Source organism: Trematomus bernacchii, unplaced genomic scaffold (assembly GCF_902827165.1).
Source record: "Trematomus bernacchii unplaced genomic scaffold, fTreBer1.1, whole genome shotgun sequence".
NCBI classification, from domain to species: domain Eukaryota; kingdom Metazoa; phylum Chordata; class Actinopteri; order Perciformes; family Nototheniidae; genus Trematomus; species Trematomus bernacchii.
Genome location: NW_022987705.1, coordinates 3,643,888 through 3,663,844, shown reverse-complemented (window position 1 = coordinate 3,663,844; position 19,957 = coordinate 3,643,888). Strand labels below are relative to the sequence as shown.

At 39.6% G+C, this 19,957-nt stretch overlaps 2 protein-coding genes across 3 annotated transcripts; both read right to left on the bottom strand.

Annotated features, from left to right (window-relative positions):
- Window positions 1-81: 81 nt before the first annotated feature.
- On the bottom strand, window positions 82-17,949 carry LOC117490625 (diamine acetyltransferase 2-like). 2 transcript variants are annotated; one of them, XM_034140384.1, is made up of 6 exons: window positions 17,809-17,949; window positions 10,344-10,395; window positions 1,207-1,290; window positions 900-1,001; window positions 694-734; window positions 82-460 (listed from the first exon to the last, which is right to left on the bottom strand). In XM_034140384.1, the coding sequence occupies exons 2-6, from the start codon at window positions 10,372-10,374 to the stop codon at window positions 281-283; spliced, it is 438 nt and encodes a 145-aa protein (XP_033996275.1). In that variant the 5' UTR covers window positions 10,375-10,395; window positions 17,809-17,949; the 3' UTR covers window positions 82-280. The 2 variants fall into 2 exon arrangements, with proteins under 2 accessions (XP_033996275.1, XP_033996274.1); XM_034140383.1 differs by lacking the exon at window positions 17,809-17,949 and adding an exon at window positions 10,588-10,710.
- On the bottom strand, window positions 12,720-17,994 carry LOC117490624 (diamine acetyltransferase 2-like). The gene is made up of 6 exons (XM_034140382.1): window positions 17,695-17,994; window positions 17,451-17,502; window positions 15,927-16,010; window positions 15,620-15,721; window positions 13,326-13,366; window positions 12,720-13,097 (listed from the first exon to the last, which is right to left on the bottom strand). The coding sequence occupies exons 1-6, from the start codon at window positions 17,755-17,757 to the stop codon at window positions 12,918-12,920; spliced, it is 522 nt and encodes a 173-aa protein (XP_033996273.1). The 5' UTR covers window positions 17,758-17,994; the 3' UTR covers window positions 12,720-12,917.
- Between the last annotated feature and the right edge of the window lie 1,963 nt (window positions 17,995-19,957).

Below are 19,957 nucleotides of genomic sequence, written 5' to 3'. Positions count from 1 at the left end.
GGCGATAATAATAATGTAAATGCATACAAACATTGTTCTTCACTGAAAGGAGACAAAGATTATCCATGACTGCAAAAGGAATGAGGGTCAAAGGTACTTTATTAAAAAGATGAGTATATAAAATGATAGATTTCATGTAGGTCACTGTAAATAAGAAACATAATTTTTTTCATGATTGTTAAACCAGGAGCATGCCAGGTTTAGTGAAGCTTAATTTGGCACTGTTTCAATACCAGTGACATGTTTTCAGAGCAAGATACATGTTTTCCTCGGCAGACATTTAATCTTTTGGAGCCTCATTGGCTAAATTGTCCAGGTTTTGTCCGTCAAAGCGTATACAGTGCCTTCCTTCGCTGTCTGTGAGGTCCTGAGCGCCTTTAGCAGCGTAGAAGTCTCTGGCCGGGGTATTCCAGTCCAGCACTGATAACTGCAGCCGCACACACTGCTTCTCCTTCCCCACCTGAGAAACAGAACAGCCATCTTCTTCTTCATCACACTGGACATTATCTTTTCGAATGCGCTTTAGAGGATAATAAACATCCTTGGTGTGCCCTATTGGCTCAACTTGCAGAACGTGTGTCCAATGTATGGGAGTCTTTACCGCATGTCGTCCCCTCCCTCTCTCTCCTTCCTGTCAATGTTTAGCTGTACTAGTCATGACAAAATGCATCTTTAAAGAAAGCACATTCTTACCTTAGCGACTTTGCACAGTAAACCCTTTCCAAATCCATTTCCTGTAAAGGTAAATCAATACAAAACATTTACAAAATGAATGAAACAGATATTGCAAGACCAAAGCAGTACATAAAACGTGTACTGCTTTGTACTTGAAAGTAGCCTTGAAAGTATTCGTGAGAACTTTGAAGGCTTTCTTGAAAAGTACTTAAGACATAGTTTACCTCTGAATTCTGGCATCACGTACAGGTCCCCCAAAAACACTGTCGGCCCCTTCCATGTACTGTAAGTGTAAAAGTAAAGGGCAAATCCAACTACTGTGAATCCTACATGGACAAAAAGGAACAAGCACTTCAAAGACAAGCAGAAAGAGTTACAGAAACATTGAAATGGCCACAAATAAAGAGGATTGTTTTCTTGTTTTGCATTTTTTTTAAATCATTATTGACCTTTTATTATCTGTGCTAGATGCCTATAAGTTTGGAGCATGCTGACAGGGGGAGATAACCATGGCTTTGATCAACACTTTACCATCTTTAGATTTATTCTCCTCAGGCACTTCTGCAACGAGGCATTCAAAGAAAGGATTCTGGCAGAAACCGTCCCGCTCCAGTTCTAAAGTAAACAAACAAACAAACAGATTAAGCACCTAAAAGCAACATTTTACATTATAAATAATATGAATGATCTGCAACCAAGTGACACATCATAAAACAAGATTTGAAACATTTCAAAATTAATTCTCAACCTTTTTTTTTGTTGCAACTCTGCTCTTATAAGCTAAGATAATAACGCTGCTACAAAATAGTCCATTAGACAAGAGACTAAGAAATTATTTGACTTTAGCACAACCAACTACCGCACATCTTTAAATTGGAAGGTTTCATGCAGACTAAGTTGTTAACTCATAAACATATTGAATGCATTTCCTACTTCAGTATGTGTACTTTTACTTAAGTAAACTAGTAATTCTTCGAACATCGGTAGACATCTATGTACAGTCAATAGTACAAATACTGCTCTACAATAGTGGTCAAAAACTCAACCCTGGTACCTTTGTATTGTACACATCATAGTCACACTTTGTACTGTCTGGCTGATGTGCTTATATTCATCGCTGCTTTCTAAACAGACCCTCAATTACTTACAACTCAACTTTAAACAGTTATAAAAGGGAGACAGCCTTTTGTTAGGAGTAACTCATACAGAAACTCAGCTTCCAATGTTGGAAAAGTGGAAACAAATCAGTGCCATGCAATCTGCCTCCTGATCCTGAAGATCCAAACTCACTGTAATACAGTTACTGATTAATGCAAACCTGTTTATCTTAGTCTCGTTGCAAAGTCTTGCATTTCCTATTTCAGGCTATAATAACTAACGGACACTGTAGCCTACACTTTAGACAGTGGTGGAAAAAGTATTCAGACACTTGACTTGAGTAAAAGTAATAATACCACACTATTATCATACTCAATTTTAAATAAAAGTACTGCATCGAGAATGTACCTTAAATAAAAGTATGTAGGTACGATTAGAAAAATGTACTAGGAGTAAAAGATCTTGCAGGAAAAACTCTTAATTATTTCAAAGCAAAATTGCTGCCAATCATTTTCTGGTACCACTTGTGGTTCTTGTGAACTTAAAAATAATGTTAGATGGTTTAATCTATACCAAAAAAAGCATTGTGTGTCAATATCTTTATTTATAAAGTTACTAGTAAATACATCTGTAAAATAGTTGTAGTGGCCAAAATGTAGTAGGCTACAGTAGAAGTAAAAAATGAAAATACTCCAGTTAAGTACAAGTACCCTCAAATGTGTACTTAAGTGCAGTACTTGAGTAAATGTACTTAGTTACTTTCCACCACTGCACTTTAGACAATGTCACACTTCAACATGCAAACCCAGTAGCACTCATAATACAGGGATGCAAACTCATCAGGTATGAAAAAGGTGACAAGGATCCGACCCCCCCGACCCCACGGAATATCGGCTTTAAAATGAGGAATAACAGAGGATTTTAGCAGTCAGAACAACTAAAGCAGTTAATAATAACAGAAACGCCAAAGAGTCACATCTAATAGAAATGTATAAAAGCATTTATTTGAATTGTGTAGCAGTCAGTTTATAATTTTGGCAGCACTATTGAGCATTTTGAACATGTATTTTCATGCCTCTGTGCAAGGCTTAGTCTTTCTATCTGTATAGCCAGTGGTGTAAAGTAACTAAGTTCATAAACTCAACAAGTACTATACTTGGGTACAATTTTGAGATACTTGTACTTTATTTAAGTATTTCAATGTGTTGCTACTTTGTTCTTCTACTCCACTACAGTTCAGAGGTAAATGGTGTACTTCTACTCCACTACATGTATTTAATAGCTTTAGTTACTTTACAGATGTGGATGAATGATGTGAAATATAATCAAGTGTTAAATCAGACTTTAGTTCCACCTGGGGGGTATACTACGAATCAAGATTTTCGTTTAGCAAGCTAACTTCAGGGGTTTCCGGTCCTACGAAACTGGTTCACTTTTTAGCGGGCTAGATAACTTATTCTGAACGGCTATCCTCCGGAGCAGTATAGGTTCCAGGATAAAAGCACTGCCTGCTGACCAATCAGAGCTCAGTGTGCGGAGTTTAAAGCGATCAATTCATATGACAGGAGGAGAAAGGAAATACAGTTTAAACTGCCGTTGCAGGAAAGACGGCCGACCAAAATCACCGACTGTGTGAACGTGAAAATTAATAGAATATCACCTCCCATCTTCAGAGCAATCTGACTATTATAACATTAGCGTTAAGAAAGCTTACTTAAATATCTGCCACGACATAAGTAACCGGATCAAAGTAACATTACGTAGCCTACAGTCCGCTGCACTGTGAGTGCAGACGGCGATGTGTCCCATTATCATTCATATCACATGATATCACATCATAATGTATCATATATTTCCTTATCTGAGTCAGCTTCTTGAGCCGTATCTGGCCGTGCAACACTCACAGTGTCACATACTGTATGCAGAAGTATTATTTTAAGCAACACATTAAGTTGACGAAACACTCGAGTCAAATGTAATTAAAGTCAAATCCACTCGTGTCTTAGACGGGGCAGCTGATATCATAAAACTGTTAATGAACGTATTCAAACACTTTTTCTTTTACCAGCAGTATTCACCTTGCAGCTGCAACTATGTGGCTTTTATCCTGGATAAAGTGTTTAAGTCATGGATGTTTAAAGTTTAACGTCTTCATATTTGTCTAATATTAGTTGACTTTTCATTCAGGAAATATATGACGCGCTGCGCTGTCAGTACACGGCTTGTCCATGTTTGTGATTGGTCGAACGCTCCAAATACAACCCCTTTTATGTGAACGCGCACCTAACTAGATAGGACACGGCTGGCTTGAGCGATCGAGTTCATAGCCAGCGACGTAGGACCGTTTAGCGAGAGCGTTTTTTTTTTTGGATTTAGTCAACCGGATAACTCAAAACATATCCAGGATATGTTGAACTAGATTCGTAGTATACCCCCCTGGAGTAAATTCACAAGCTACCCTGCAGTATACAAAGTCATTCAAACTAGCTGCACCTTTACCAGCTTTGAGAACACTTTCATGATCAATCATTATAAAACATATCATATATATTATTCTGAAATGGACCAATCTGCACAACGACTACTTTTACTGTCGCTACTTTAACTATATTTTGATGAGAATACTTTTCTACTTTTACTTGAAGAACATTTTGAATGCAGGACTTCTACTTTTACTCAAGTACAAGACCTGAGTACTTCTACTTTTACTCAAGTACAAGACCTGAGTACTTCTACTTTTACTCAAGTACAAGATCTGAGTACTTCTACTTTTACGAACAAGACCTGAGTACTTCTACTTTTACTCTAGTACAAGATCTGAGTACTTCTACTTTTACTCTAGTACAAGGTCTGAGTGCTTCTACTTTTACTCAAGTACAAGATATATACTTATACCACCTCCGTTTATAGCCTATGAAAAAACTATTTGAAAACGAAGGCGAAAGCTAACGTTAGCAGATAGTGACAAGTATGCTAGTTAGCTAGCTCAGCGATAATATTGCGACAGGAACACTTTTCAGTGCACATCACGCTCTGCCGCTCCAACAGGGAGCTCTGCTCGGAACACCTGAACGGCCCGTTCTAACAGCTGTTCACCAGCGGTCCAGTCTGTGCCACAGTGACTCCGGACCGCACAGTTAATATTAACGAACGCATCCATAGGTAATGTAGCTGCTGAAGCTAGACCCTCATCCCGGAGCAGCAGAGCCTTATTATACATCCATGAGCAGAGCCGACAGGCAGGAAGACTCGAGCACACAGCTCGCGCTTCATTATAATATATAAAAAAAGAACACCATGCGTGTCATGATGGCACATAACAGCTCGCGGCCGCAGATTACTCCGGGTCCCAGACCCCCCCCATACCCCAAAAATATTTGTATTGCAGATCTACATGAATCACACAAACTACCTATTTTGGATTCAAAACGGCGAATTTCGCTGAAAGGTGACAAGTTTGCATCCCTGAATAATAACTGATATGCTGTAGTGATGTGTCGGTCGCGAACGAGCCGATTCTTTTGAACGGCTGTTTGGTACGAACGAGGGGAACCGAGTCCTACTTGGTGAGAGCCGTTCTTGTTATCGTTCAATCGTTGGTCCGCACTCACTGCCTGCCAAAATCCACTCGCCTTTTAAAAAGCTTGATTTTGTTCCCCAAACGTATTCTGTGAAGACCCGCCCCTACTCTGTTTGGTAGGTTTCAGCACGAGGAGTGAGATGGGGTGGGTCTTAACGGAATACGCGAGAGAGAGAAGTCATAACAAGTGGTACAGGACAGGTAGACAACGTGTTTTTCGGATGGAAAATGAGCCAAACGCGAAAACGCAGCAGCATTTGGATTCACTTCAACCAAAACCCAGGCAGTGATAAAGCGCACCATTTGTAAAGGCAAAATATCCTTTAAAGCAGGATCAACAAATAATCTCCATCGCCACTTAAAAACACAGTATCTAATATTAAGAGTTGCATGAATTTCATTCAAGGCAAGGCAACTTTATTTACTTAAAGGGCCCATGTCATGGCCATTTCCACTGATCATAATTACATTGTTGAGGTATACTAAAATAGATTTATACTGTGCAATTTTCCAAACTCACATTGGTTTCGCATACAGCATCTCTGTCAAGCATGTGTATTCAGCAGTATTCACTTTCTCCACTAAACGACTCGTTGGAGCTCTTGCCCCCCCCTCCCTGTGAGCCTAGTGTGCTCCGATTGGTCAGCTCGGCCACGCGTTCTGATTAGTCAACCACCAGAGAGGCTGCGCCCATGTCAGTGCTTTTCCCGGCTGCTCTCAGCGTAACATCAGTCTTATCATGGCGTCGGTACGGAACTGTTGTTATAGAAGAGTGTGACGGCCCCAGGGCCTTTGTCTTACGATGGGGTGGAGCTGAAGAGGCTAATCAGCACGATCACGGACACCTCCGGACACGACGGCCCCAGTCTCTCTCCAAAGCGGCTGCAGGAAGACTAACTCTGCGATCCTCTCAACCACCTATCTCTGCATTTACCACAATAAATGTGCTGTGGTTTTGTAAACTCGTGTATGTCTCCTTGTCTTTCCGTTGTGGCCTACGAGCCACTCTCATAACAAAGAGTAAGTTATTTTTACCCGTTATAAACTACTACTGTTTGATGAGAAATCAAATCATGGTTTGCTATATATGAATTCAGGGAAGAAAGGATAGGCCTACTAAGTATTTCCATTAAACTTTATTTTTAGAAATGTACAAAATGAACATAAATATACATATATACACACGGTATATTCCTCCTCCTCGCATCTTGCCTGCGCACAGTCGGTGCGGTGCCTTTTAGCACGAGGCCTCAGTAGAAGTCCCTTCCCCGTCATGGATTGTCCGCCAGGATCTGGCTGGACGAAATCAAATGCAAATCACAAAATATTAGAGAAACTTAGTTGTTTTAGATTCGTTAGTAGTAGTTGTGTAATGAACAGCTTGCCTGCTAATATGCTAACCTAGCTTTGTTTACCTTGGTAGCTAACACGATATGAACGTTAGCTTGGAGGAAAGGCAACTATAATGCAGTGTAATAAAACTACTATGAACAAAAGCTAGTGGTTCATATTAGGCTAGCAATAACGTGTTTATAATTGCAATCGTATACGGGTATTCTGCTACCATACAATGTAACTTGCATGAATACATTGTTTTGCGCTAGCATACAGCTAGCCTCGTTAGCTACATGCAGTATATGTACGGTCACAATGTACGGTAAACCGGAGTATACTGTATGAGTATTCCGTGTGTGTGACTGCAGACATTCTCCTGCCATGACAAACATGTAAGGCCATCTGCTGACATTGTAGTTGATATATTTAAACGCTAGCAACGTAGCATCACAAAAATGTTTTTCCGACCAAAACTAGCTCGAGCTCCGTGTGTTAGATCGCTACGCCAGCTATAATGTAATTACGTTTCGCGACTGACCGCACGGCAAATCACCCGGAGTATACTGTCAATAGGTATTTTGTGTGTGAATGCAGACATTCTCCTGCTATGAGATACATGTATGCAAGGCCATCTGCTGATATTAGAGTTGATATATGGAAACTCTAGCAACTTAGTTAGCACTGTGTCAATGGCTTAGCAGTCCAACACAGTGTTAAAAACCAAGCTAATTGCTGCTATTTTGAAAAGTGATATTGAATGTTAAAACTAGAAGTTTAAGCACAAAGGAAAACTTATGTTGAAGACCAACCGAAGTATTTTTTGTATTTTTGATGACTGTTATTTGAACCATTCCATTTTGATAGTATGTTTTTTTATATGAGTTATGTACTATGCAAAGTTCAGATGAAGAACTCATTGATTTCAGTATTGTGTTCACACCTTAAAAGGTGTGAAAGGAAGGATTGTTAGAAATTAAAATCAATGTTTTATGGCATAATTTAGTCTAAAACATACAGTCAGTTTAAAAGCAGTCTTATGAAGAACTCATTGATTCCAGTATTGTGTTCACACCTTAAAAGGTGTGAAAGGAGGGATTGTTAGAAATTAAAATCAATGTTGATGTGGCGTAATTTGAATGAAATACACTATTTCATTTAAATCTGTTTTATTCTGAAAACCGAAGATTCACATGTGACTTCCGGTTTTTCCGCTGGTGAATTTCGTCATTTCCGGTTAGCATTAGCTTGTGGCGAAATGCTACGTTTTCAAACCGTGAATTGAAGGTGAAATAACGTGATGTTGTACACTAAAACACCCTGAGTTTAACACTCATTTATTGACGCTGGAATTAGGTTTATTAGGGAATGTTTAGATGACCACAGACATCAGAGTGATGTAATTTAGCAGCAGAAACCGGCAGGATTTGCATTGGACACGCCCCCGTCGACGCCGGCCAATAGGAGAAGACTACAGGTCTTACCCGGGAGACCCAAGAAGGATCGCTCTCTCTCCTTGCCCGCAGCTGACCCGGACGGACGGGACCAAAACAGCTGGGAGGAGCAAACCACCAACGAGCACATTCCTTTTGTAAACCACCGCATCTTTTGTGTAATTAAATGCTGTTAACTTGTATAAGCTTGCCTTGACTCTTTTCAGTCTCTCCTGCTCTCGGGGTTCAAGAATAACTAACAACAGTTTACACATTTAAACAGTCTTGTTTGATAAATACACAAATAACAATGCAAACTTACAGGTTGTATACCCAGATCTTCCCCTGCTCCAAACGGTCCAAACAAGCTGTGCATATCCGGCCTCAAACTGGGCAATGTTTTGGAAGCTTTCGTCTGTGAAATGCCGGTTCTTCGAACCTCTGGAGGAGGAACACGCCGCTGCTGGTGTGGCCATAGCTCTTCGGGATTGGTCCATTTCGTTCCGGGTACCGCATGACATCAGGCGGTACCCGGAAGAATCAAATGGGGAGTGACGTATCTCCAACGAGGCGTTTTGGGGAGGTATTTTCTGTGTTAGAGTTTTACTCGCTACAGGGTGTACTTTGAGGGTTTTGACTCTGCACACCGTTTACATGCATAAAAACCTTCATAACACACAAGGGGACGGGTAATAACCGGAAAAGCATGACATGGGAGCTTTAACACATACAGAGGGTAAATTCAAAGTACATTCACTGACATGATGACATGGATATGGCGCCACCTTGTGTCATGTTTACAATGCCGATTATTGACATTAGGTCTGGCAATACAGTCAATCATTATCCTGGTGATTATTTTGCAGATAAACCTAGTAACCTTAAAAAAACGGCTCTTTTGAACGGCTCTTTGAAAGGAACGGAGCCATAAGATCCGGCTCCCTTCAAAGAGCCATAATTCCCATCACTAATATGCTGGTACTATAGAGCAGGGCTTCTCAAACTCCGGACCAAGATCCGGATCCGGACCGAACTGCAAATCAATCCGGACCGAACCCTGTGTCCCATTATAACATTTTAAAAAAAAAATTATAAAAAAAAAGAATTCTGATTCGGATAAATTAATGTACATCATCATGTACGCGCGTCTTGTGTCTGACGCGTTGTGAGAATGAACGTGCATATATATTTACTTGTGTGTGCGAGCGTGACACGCATAGCAGACCGCAAGTTAACCGCAAGTTTACCTTGACTTTCTAATGCAGGGCTTCTCAAACTCCGGACCAAGGTCCGGATCCGGACCGAACTGCAAATCAATCCGGACCGAACCCTGTGTCCCATTATAAAATAAAAAATAAAAAATTATAAAAAAAATAAATAAAAAAAAATGTCTGATTCTGATAAATTAATGTACATCATCATGTACGTGCGTCTTGTGTCTGACGCGTTGTGAGAATGAACGTGCATATATATTTACTTGTGTGTGCGAGCGTGACACGCATAGCAGACCGCAAGTTAACCGCAAGTTTACCTTGACTTTCTAATGCTTCTAATGCCTTTTTTGCCGAGGTTCAAAGCATTGACTACAGACAAACAGTGCCATTTCTCCCACTAGTTCAAGCCACCATACTGTATGTATGTATTGAATGTGTGTGTGTATACAGGGGCGCCGTTTACCGACAGGCAAGGCAGGCAAGTGCTTGGACCAGAAGGGGTCCCCCAAAGGTTCAAGGTTCTTTATTGTCAATCTGACATAGCTACAGAGTAATTATGTAGTTGAAAATCTTATGTCACAGGCTTCTCCAACAATGCAACATAATAACATAATAACAATAAGAGCAAGAGCAATACAAAAAGAATAATAGTTATAAAATAAAATAAAATAAAGTGATGATGTGGAATAGTGTAGTACGAGTCTATATACAAGTTAAGAAGGTAGATTAAGAAGGTCCACAGCAACGACAACATGAAACACCCTTTAATGAACTGCAATGACATGTCGGGGGGGAAGGGGGGGGGGGGGGGGGGGACTTTACTGGCATTGATCCGGACCAGTGACCTTGTATAAAGTTCACAACTGGACCTTTAATAAAAAAGTTTGAGTACCCCTGCTATAGAGCTCTTTCACAGACATTGATATCCAGAGTAGGAAAAACACAGCATTTGTTTTAATTATCGATGCCATCATTTGCAGTGTTTGTCCAATACATTATTAGGAGCATTACCTTCATGGGATATCTTCACTTGGTCGGGCATTTTTTCATAAACCGCCAATTCCTGAGAAAAAGGGGGTTAAAACCACACTTTATGTGTCAATATGTATACAATAAATGGCGTGAGGCTCTTTCATTTAACAAATAACCTTAAAAGACGTTCAACCTAAAGTTATGGTTTCAACACACAGTGAAGTCAGGTGTATTACATTAGGCACAGTAAAGCAACATGTCAGCTTAACAACCCAAAGCTCACCAATATCATTCTCGATATTTCTTTGCAGTCTTCTTTTGTTGCAGCCCGTACTTTGAAATGCATCTTTGTTGCTAATTCTCTACACTTCACTCTTTATCCTGACTTCTCCACTACCTTTTTGTTCCTTAGAGAGACGTCGAGTGACTACAAACAGTAACCGCGTTGATGTTAAAAGCAGACTTTACGCGATACCGGAAGTTCCGGCTGGTCAGTTTGGTTTGATCCTTCAAAATAAAAGATCAGTCAATTCGTGTAAGATTTGGGGGGAACACATGTCTACATTACCCTGTTATTAATTTGATAGGCTATTCAAATAATATTAGGCATTGACGTTTTGCACACTACGAAGAAATCTACAAAGAGATTGTTAAATGGACCACCATTACATGTCATACAGCGCTCCTCTCTCTGGGAAATTGCACTATTTATCTACTCTAAATAAACAGGCTGGTATTCAAGTACTTATACACCAAAGTAAAATGATCTAAAATCTATCAAAACGTATTGGTAATATTGTGAATCTGCACAAAGTGAGAATTGTTTTCAATTAGACTCTCGAACCAAAACACTTGAGTAACAAAATTGAAACCAATGCAACCTTTTTATTTGTACGTTTATATATATTTTTGGGTACCACTTTACAATAAGACTACCCTTATAAAGGATTCATAAAGGGTTTATAATTAGGTTATGAATTAGGTTGTAAACACTTTATTAATCATTAAGAACCATTTATAAACCAGTTGTAACATAGTTTTCATACATCAACACAGGCTCACTATTTGGCAAGATGACTAAGCCTTATATTGGCTACTTAGCGAGAATCAACTCAGTGAGCAACAGATACCAAGGATGCTAATGTAGCTGATGAAGAAGACGAAGTAGCCAATATAAGACTTAGCAGTACAGATAAATGTGGGCTCACTATGTGGCAAGCAGCCGGTCACAGTTGCCCTGTTTATCTCATGTCTTATAAAAGCTTATTCATGATTGATAAAGTATTCACAACCTAATTAATAAACTAATTACAAACTATTCGTAAACCCTTTATAAGGGTAGTCTTATTGTAAAGTGGTACCTATTTTTGTTATGTCTTGTCATGCATTAGGTATGTTTGCAAGTGTTCCTGTGGATTTTAGTATGTTTTACACATGAATAAATATATTTCTGGAGAATGATTGCATAGAATCATTATAATGTTCCTGGGAGATTATGAGTTCCTACATATTTCAAGAAAAGATAGTTGTATTAATTAAAAGATCAAACTAGTTCACATACAATTAAAGGACATTTAGAGTTACAGGGCTGGCTTGGACATAATCATCTCCTGACTTCTTTAAACAGGGAGGGCAAATACTCACAAATAAGATTGGATTCATGATCTATCCTCATCACTCCCTGACTGTCTACTCACTGAGTTGTAAATACAAATATGTTGAGATGGTTAAACATGCCACCTAATGGATAGACATGGTGTTACATCTAGGATTGTATTTAGATGAAATACTGTGAAATGAAGGAAGGTCAGAGGTTGTTTAATTAAAAGCATATAGATTACACACACGTTTTTGTAAATATGTAACATGATACATAATGATGATGAACCACAAGAAAAAAAGGCAGTGAGGTCCCAGGTTGTGAAGTTTAAATTGGCAATGTTTTATAACCAAACACATTGTTTGTAACGAGAACATTTTTTTTTTCCTTGGCTGACTTCTAATCTTGTGGAGCTTCATTGGCCAAACTGATCACAATCTTTAACCATCATCACCGACACGAAATAAAGTAGGAAATAAACTCAGGACTAGATCACTGTCTAAATATTCTTTTTACACTTTCACAAATATTGATATGAAAGTTGCAAACATTTTTTGGGTATAATGAAATTACAAAGAAAATGAGCACTCATCACTGAAAGGTGACAAAGCTTAACCATAACTGTGAAATGAAGGAAGGTCAGAGGTGGTTTGATTAAAAGTATATAGATTACATGCAGGGTTTTTGTAAATATGAAACATGATTGTTTGATTTTAAGGATTTAAACATATTTAGGCGATAATAATAATGTAAATGCATACAAACATTGTTCTTCACTGAAAGGAGACAAAGATTATCCATGACTGCAAAAGGAATGAGGGTCAAAGGTACTTTATTAAAAAGATGAGTATATAAAATGATAGATTTCATGTAGGTCACTGTAAATAAGAAACATAATTTTTTTCATGATTGTTAAACCAGGAGCATGCCAGGTTAGTGAAGCTTAATTTGGCACTGTTTCAATACCAGTGACATGTTTTCAGAGCAAGATACATGTTTTCCTCGGCAGACATTTAATCTTTTGGAGCCTCATTGGCTAAATTGTCCAGGTTTTGTCCGTCAAAGCGTATACAGTGCCATCCTTCGCTGTCTGTGAGGTCCTGAGCGCCTTTAGCAGCGTAGAAGTCTCTGGCCGGGGTATTACAGTCCAGCACTGATAACTGCAGCCGCACACACTGCTTCTCCTTCCCCACCTGAGAAACAGAACAGCCATCTTCTTCTTCATCACACTGGACATTATTTCTTTAAATGCGCTTTAGAGGCCAACAAACATCCTTGGTGTGCCCTATTGGCTCAACTTGCAGAACGTGTGTCCAATGTATGGGAGTCTTTACAGCATGTCGTCCCCTCCCTCTCTCTCCTTCCGGTCAATGTTTAGCTGTACTAGTCAAAAATAATCTTTAAAGAAAGCACATTCTTACCTTAGCGACTTTGCACAGTAAACCCTTTCCAAATCCATTTCCTGTAAAGGTAAATCAATACAAAACGTTTACAAAATGAATGAAACAGATATTGCAAGACCAAAGCAGTACATAAAACGTGTACTGCTTTGTACTTGAAAGTAGCCTTGAAAGTATTCGTGAGAACTTTCAAGGCTTTCTTGAAAAGTACTTAAAGCTCCCATGTCATGCTTTTCCGGTTATTACCCGTCCCCTTGTGTGTTATGAAGGTTTTTATGCATGTAAACGGTGTGCAGAGTCAAAACCCTCAAAGTACACCCTGTAGCGAGTAAAACTCTAACACAGAAAATACCTCCCCAAAACGCCTCGTTGGAGATACGTCACTGCCCATTTGATTCTTCCGGGTACCGCATGATGTCATGCGGTACCCGGAACGAAATGGACCAATCCCGAAGAGCTATGGCCACACCAGCAGCGGCGTGTTCCTCCTCCAGAGGTTCGAAGAACCGGCATTTCACAGACAAAAGCTTCCAAAACATTGCCCAGTTTGAGGCCGGATATGCACAGCTTGTTTGGACCGTTTGGAGCAGGGGAAGATCTGGGTATACAACCTGTAAGTTTGCATTGTTATGTGTATTTATCAAACAAGACTGTTTAAATGTGTAAACTGTGTTGGACTGCTAAGCCATTGACACAGTGCTAACTAAGTTGCTAGAGTTTCCATATATCAACTCTAATATCAGCAGATGGCCTTGCATACATGTATCTCATAGCAGGAGAATGTCTGCATTCACACACAAAATACCTATTGACAGTATACTCCGGGTGATTTGCCGGTCAGTCGCGAAACGTAATTACATTATAGCTGGCGTAGCGATCTAACACACGGAGCTAGAGCTAGTTTCGGTCAGAAAAACATTTTTGTGATGCTACGTTGCTAGCGTTTAAATATATCAACTACAATGTCAGCAGATGGCCTTACATGTTTGTCATGGCAGGAGAATGTCTGCAGTCACACACACGGAATACTCATACAGTATACTGTACTGTGATTTACCGTACATTGTGACCGTACATATACTGCATGTAGCTAACGAGGCTAGCTGTATGCTAGCGCAAAACAATGTATTCATGCAAGTTACATTGTATGGTAGCAGAATACCCGTATACGATTGCAATTATAAACACGTTATTGCTAGCCTAATATGAACCACTAGCTTTTGTTCATAGTAGTTTTATTACACTGCATTATAGTTGCCTTTCCTCCAAGCTAACGTTCATATCGTGTTAGCTACCAAGGTAAACAAAGCTAGGTTAGCATATTAGCAGGCAAGCTGTTCATTACACAACTACTACTAACTAATCTAAAACAACTAAGTTTCTCTAATATTTTGTGATTTGCATTTGATTTCGTCCAGCCAGATCCTGGCGGACAATCCATGACGGGGAAGGGATTCTACTACTACTGAGGGTGCTAAAAGGCACCGCACCGACTGTGCGCAGGCAAGATGCGAGGAGGAGGAATGAATGATATACCGTGTGTATATATGTATATTTATGTTCATTTTGTACATTTCTAAAAATAAAGTTTAATGGAAATACTTAGTAGGCCTATCCTTTCTTCCCTGAATTCATATATAGCAAACCATGATTTGATTTCTCATCAAACAGTAGTAGTTTATAACGGGTAAAAATAACTTACTCTTTGTTATGAGAGTAGCTCGTAGGCCACAACGGAAAGACAAGGAGACATACACGAGTTTACAAAACCACGGCACATTTATTGTGGTAAATGCAAAGATAGGTGGTTGAGAGGATCGCAGAGTTAGTCTTCCTGCAGCCGCTTTGGAGGAGGTGTCCGTGATCGTGCGGATTAGCCTCTTCAGCTCCACCCCATCGTAAGACAAAGGCCCTGGGGCCGTCACACTCTTCTATAACAACAGTTAAAAATATATATGTATATAAAATATACCGCTGTACCGACGCCATGATAAGACTGATGTTACGCTGAGAGCAGCCGGGAAAAGCACTGACATGGGCGCAGCCTCTCTGGTGGTTGACTAATCAGAACGAGTGGCCGAGCTGACCAATCGGAGCACACTAGGCTCACAGGGAGGGGGGGGCAAGAGCTCCAACGAGTCGTTTAGTGGAGAAAGTGAATACTGCTGAATACACATGCTTGACAGAGATGCTGTATGCGAAACCAATGTGAGTTTGGAAAATTGCACAGTATAAATCTATTTTAGTATACCTCAACAATGTAATTATGATCAGTGGAAATGGCCATGACATGGGCCCTTTAACACATAGTTTACCTCTGAATTCTGGCATCACGTACAGGTCCTCCAAAAACATTGTCGGCCCCTTCCATGTACTGTAAGTGTAAAAGTAAAGGGCATATCCAACTACTGTGAATCCTACATGGACAAAAAGGAACAAGCACTTCAAAGACAAGCAGAAAGAGTTACAGAAACATTGAAATGGCCACAAATAAAGAGGATTGTTTTCTTGTTTTGCATTTTTTTTAAATCATTATTGACCTTTTATTATCTGTGCTAGATGCCTATAAGTTTGGAGCATGCTGACAGGGGGAGATAACCATGGCTTTGATCAACACTTTACCATCTTTAGATTTATTCTCCTCAGGCACTTCTGCAACGAGGCATTCAAAGGAAGGATTCTGGCAGAAACCGTCCCGCTCCAGTTCTAAAGTAAACAAACAAACAAACAGATTAAGCACCTAAAAGCAACATTTTACATTATAAATAATATCAATGATCTGCAACCAAGTGACACATCATAAACAAGATTTGAAACATTTCAAAATTAATTCTCAACCTTTTTTTTTGTTGCAACTCTGCTCTTATAAGCTAAGATAATAACACTGCTACAAAATAGTCAATTAGACAAGAGACTTAAGAAATGATTTGACTTTAGCACAACCAACTACCGCACATCTTTAAATTGGAAGGTTTCATGCAGACTAAGTTGTTAACTCATAAACATATTGAATGCATTTCCTACTTCAGTATGTGTACTTTTACTTAAGTAAAACTAGTAATTCTTCGAACATCGGTAGACATCTATGTACAGTCAATAGTACAAATACTGCTCTACAATAGTGGTCAAAAACTCAACCCTGGTACCCTTTGGTATTGTACACATCATAGTCACACTTTGTACTGTCTGGCTGATGTGCTTATATTCATCGCTGCTTTCTAAACAGACCCTCAATTACTTACAACTCAACTTTAAACAGTTATAAAAGGGAGACAGCCTTTTGTTAGGAGTAACTCATACAGAAACTCAGCTTCCAATGTTGGAAAAGTGGAAACAAATCAGTGCCATGCAATCTGCCTCCTGATCCTGAAGATCCAAACTCACTGTAATACAGTTACTGATTAATGCAAACCTGTTTATCTTAGTCTCGTTGCAAAGTCTTGCATTTCCTATTTCAGGCTATAATAACTAACGGACACTGTAGCCTACACTTTAGACAGTGTGTGAAAAAGTATTCAGACACTTGACTTGAGTAAAAGTAATAATACCACACTGTGATCATACTCAAATTTTAAATAAAAGTACTGCATCGAGAATGTACCTTAAATAAAAGTATGTAGGTACGATTAGAAAAATGTACTAGGAGTAAAAGATCTTGCAGGAAAAACTCTTAATTATTTCAAAGCAAAATTGCTGCCAATAATTTTCTGGTACACTTGTGGTTCTGTGAACTTAAATATAATGTTGGATGGTTTAATCTATACCAAAAAAAGCATTGTGTGTCAATATCTTTATTTATAAAGTTACTAGTAAATACATCTGTAAAATAGTTGTAGTGGCCAAAATGTAGTAGGCTACAGTAGAAGTAAAAAATGAAAATACTCCAGTTAAATACAAGTACCCTCAAATGTGTACTTAAGTGCAGTACTTGAGTAAATGTACTTAGTTACTTTCCACCACTGCACTTTAGACAAATGTCACACTTCAACATGCAAACCCAGTAGCACTCATATTATAACTGATATGCTGGTACTATAGAGCTCTTTCACAGACATTGATATCCAGAGTAGGAAAAACACAGCATTTGTTTTAATTATCGATGCCATCATTTGCAGTGTTTGTCCAATACATTATTAGGAGCATTACCTTCATGGGATATCTTCACTTGGTCGGGCATTTTTTCATGAACCGCCAATTCCTGAGAAAAAGGGGGTTAAAACCACACTTTATGTGTCAATATGTATACAATAAATGGCGTAAGGCTCTTTCATTTAACAAATAACCTTAAAAGACGTTCAACCTAAAGTTATGGTTTCAACACACAGTGAAGTCAGGTGTATTACATTAGGCACAGTAAAGCAACATGTCAGCTTAACAACCCAAAGCTCACCAATATCATTCTCGATATTTCTTTGCAGTCTTCTTTTGTTGCAGCCCGTACTTTGAAATGCATCTTTGTTGCTAATTCTCTACACTTCACTCTTTATCCTGACTTCTCCACTACCTTTTTGTTCCTCAGAGAGACGTCAAGTGACTACAAACAGTAGTGATGTGTCGGTCGCGAACGAGCCGATTCTTTTGAACGGCTGTTTGGTACGAACGAGGGGAACCGAGTCCTACTTGGTGAGAGCCGTTCTTGTTATCGTTCAATCGTTGGTCCGCACTCACTGCCTGCCAAAATCCACTCGCCTTTTAAAAAGCTTGATTTTGTTCCCCAAACGTATTCTGTGAAGACCCGCCCCTACTCTGTTTGGTAGGTTTCAGCACGAGGAGTGAGATGGGTGGGTCTTAACGGAATACGCGAGAGAGAAGTCATAACAAGTGGTACAGGACAGGTAGACAACGTGTTTTTCGGATGGAAAATGAGCCAAACGCGAAAACGCAGCAGCATTTGGATTCACTTCAACCAAAACCCAGGCAGTGATAAAGCGCACCATTTGTAAAGGCAAAATATCCTTTAAAGCAGGATCAACAAATAATCTCCATCGCCACTTAAAAACACAGTATCTAATATTAAGAGTTGCATGAATTTCATTCAAGGCAAGGCAACTTTATTTACTTAAAGGGCCCATGTCATGGCCATTTCCACTCATCATAATTACATTGTTGAGGTATACTAAAATAGATTTATACTGTGCAATTTTCCAAACTCACATTGGTTTCGCATACAGCATCTCTGTCAAGCATGTGTATTCAGCAGTATTCACTTTCTCCACTAAACGACTCGTTGGAGCTCTTGCCCCCCCCTCCCTGTGAGCCTAGTGTGCTCCGATTGGTCAGCTCGGCCACTCGTTCTGATTAGTCAACCACCAGAGAGGCTGCGCCCATGTCAGTGCTTTTCCCGGCTGCTCTCAGCGTAACATCAGTCTTATCATGGCGTCGGTACGGAACTGTTGTTATAGAAGAGTGTGACGGCCCCAGGGCCTTTGTCTTACGATGGGGTGGAGCTGAAGAGGCTAATCAGCACGATCACGGACACCTCCGGAACGACGGCCCCAGTCTCTCTCCAAAGCGGCTGCAGGAAGACTAACTCTGCGATCCTCTCAACCACCTATCTCTGCATTTACCACAATAAATGTGCTGTGGTTTTGTAAACTCGTGTATGTCTCCTTGTCTTTCCGTTGTGGCCTACGAGCCACTCTCATAACAAAGAGTAAGTTATTTTTACCCGTTATAAACTACTACTGTTTGATGAGAAATCAAATCATGGTTTGCTATATATGAATTCAGGGAAGAAAGGATAGGCCTACTAAGTATTTCCATTAAACTTTATTTTTAGAAATGTACAAAATGAACATAAATATACATATATACACACGGTATATTCCTCCTCCTCGCATCTTGCCTGCGCACAGTCGGTGCGGTGCCTTTTAGCACGAGGCCTCAGTAGAAGTCCCTTCCCCGTCATGGATTGTCCGCCAGGATCTGGCTGGACGAAATCAAATGCAAATCACAAAATATTAGAGAAACTTAGTTGTTTAGATTCGTTAGTAGTAGTTGTGTAATGAACAGCTTGCCTGCTAATATGCTAACCTAGCTTTGTTTACCTTGGTAGCTAACACGATATGAACGTTAGCTTGGAGGAAAGGCAACTATAATGCAGTGTAATAAAAACTACTATGAACAAAAGCTAGTGGTTCATATTAGGCTAGCAATAACGTGTTTATAATTGCAATCGTATACGGGTATTCTGCTACCATACAATGTAACTTGCATGAATACATTGTTTTGCGCTAGCATACAGCTAGCCTCGTTAGCTACATGCAGTATATGTACGGTCACAATGTACGGTAAACCGGAGTATACTGTATGAGTATTCCGTGTGTGTGACTGCAGACATTCTCCTGCCATGACAAACATGTAAGGCCATCTGCTGACATTGTAGTTGATATATTTAAACGCTAGCAACGTAGCATCACAAAAATGTTTTTCCGACCAAAACTAGCTCTAGCTCCGTGTGTTAGATCGCTACGCCAGCTAATGTAATTACGTTTCGCGACTGACCGCACGGCAAATCACCCGGAGTATACTGTCAATAGGTATTTTGTGTGTGAATGCAGACATTCTCCTGCTATGTATGTATGCAAGGCCATCTGCTGATATTAGAGTTGATATATGGAAACTCTAGCAACTTAGTTAGCACTGTGTCAATG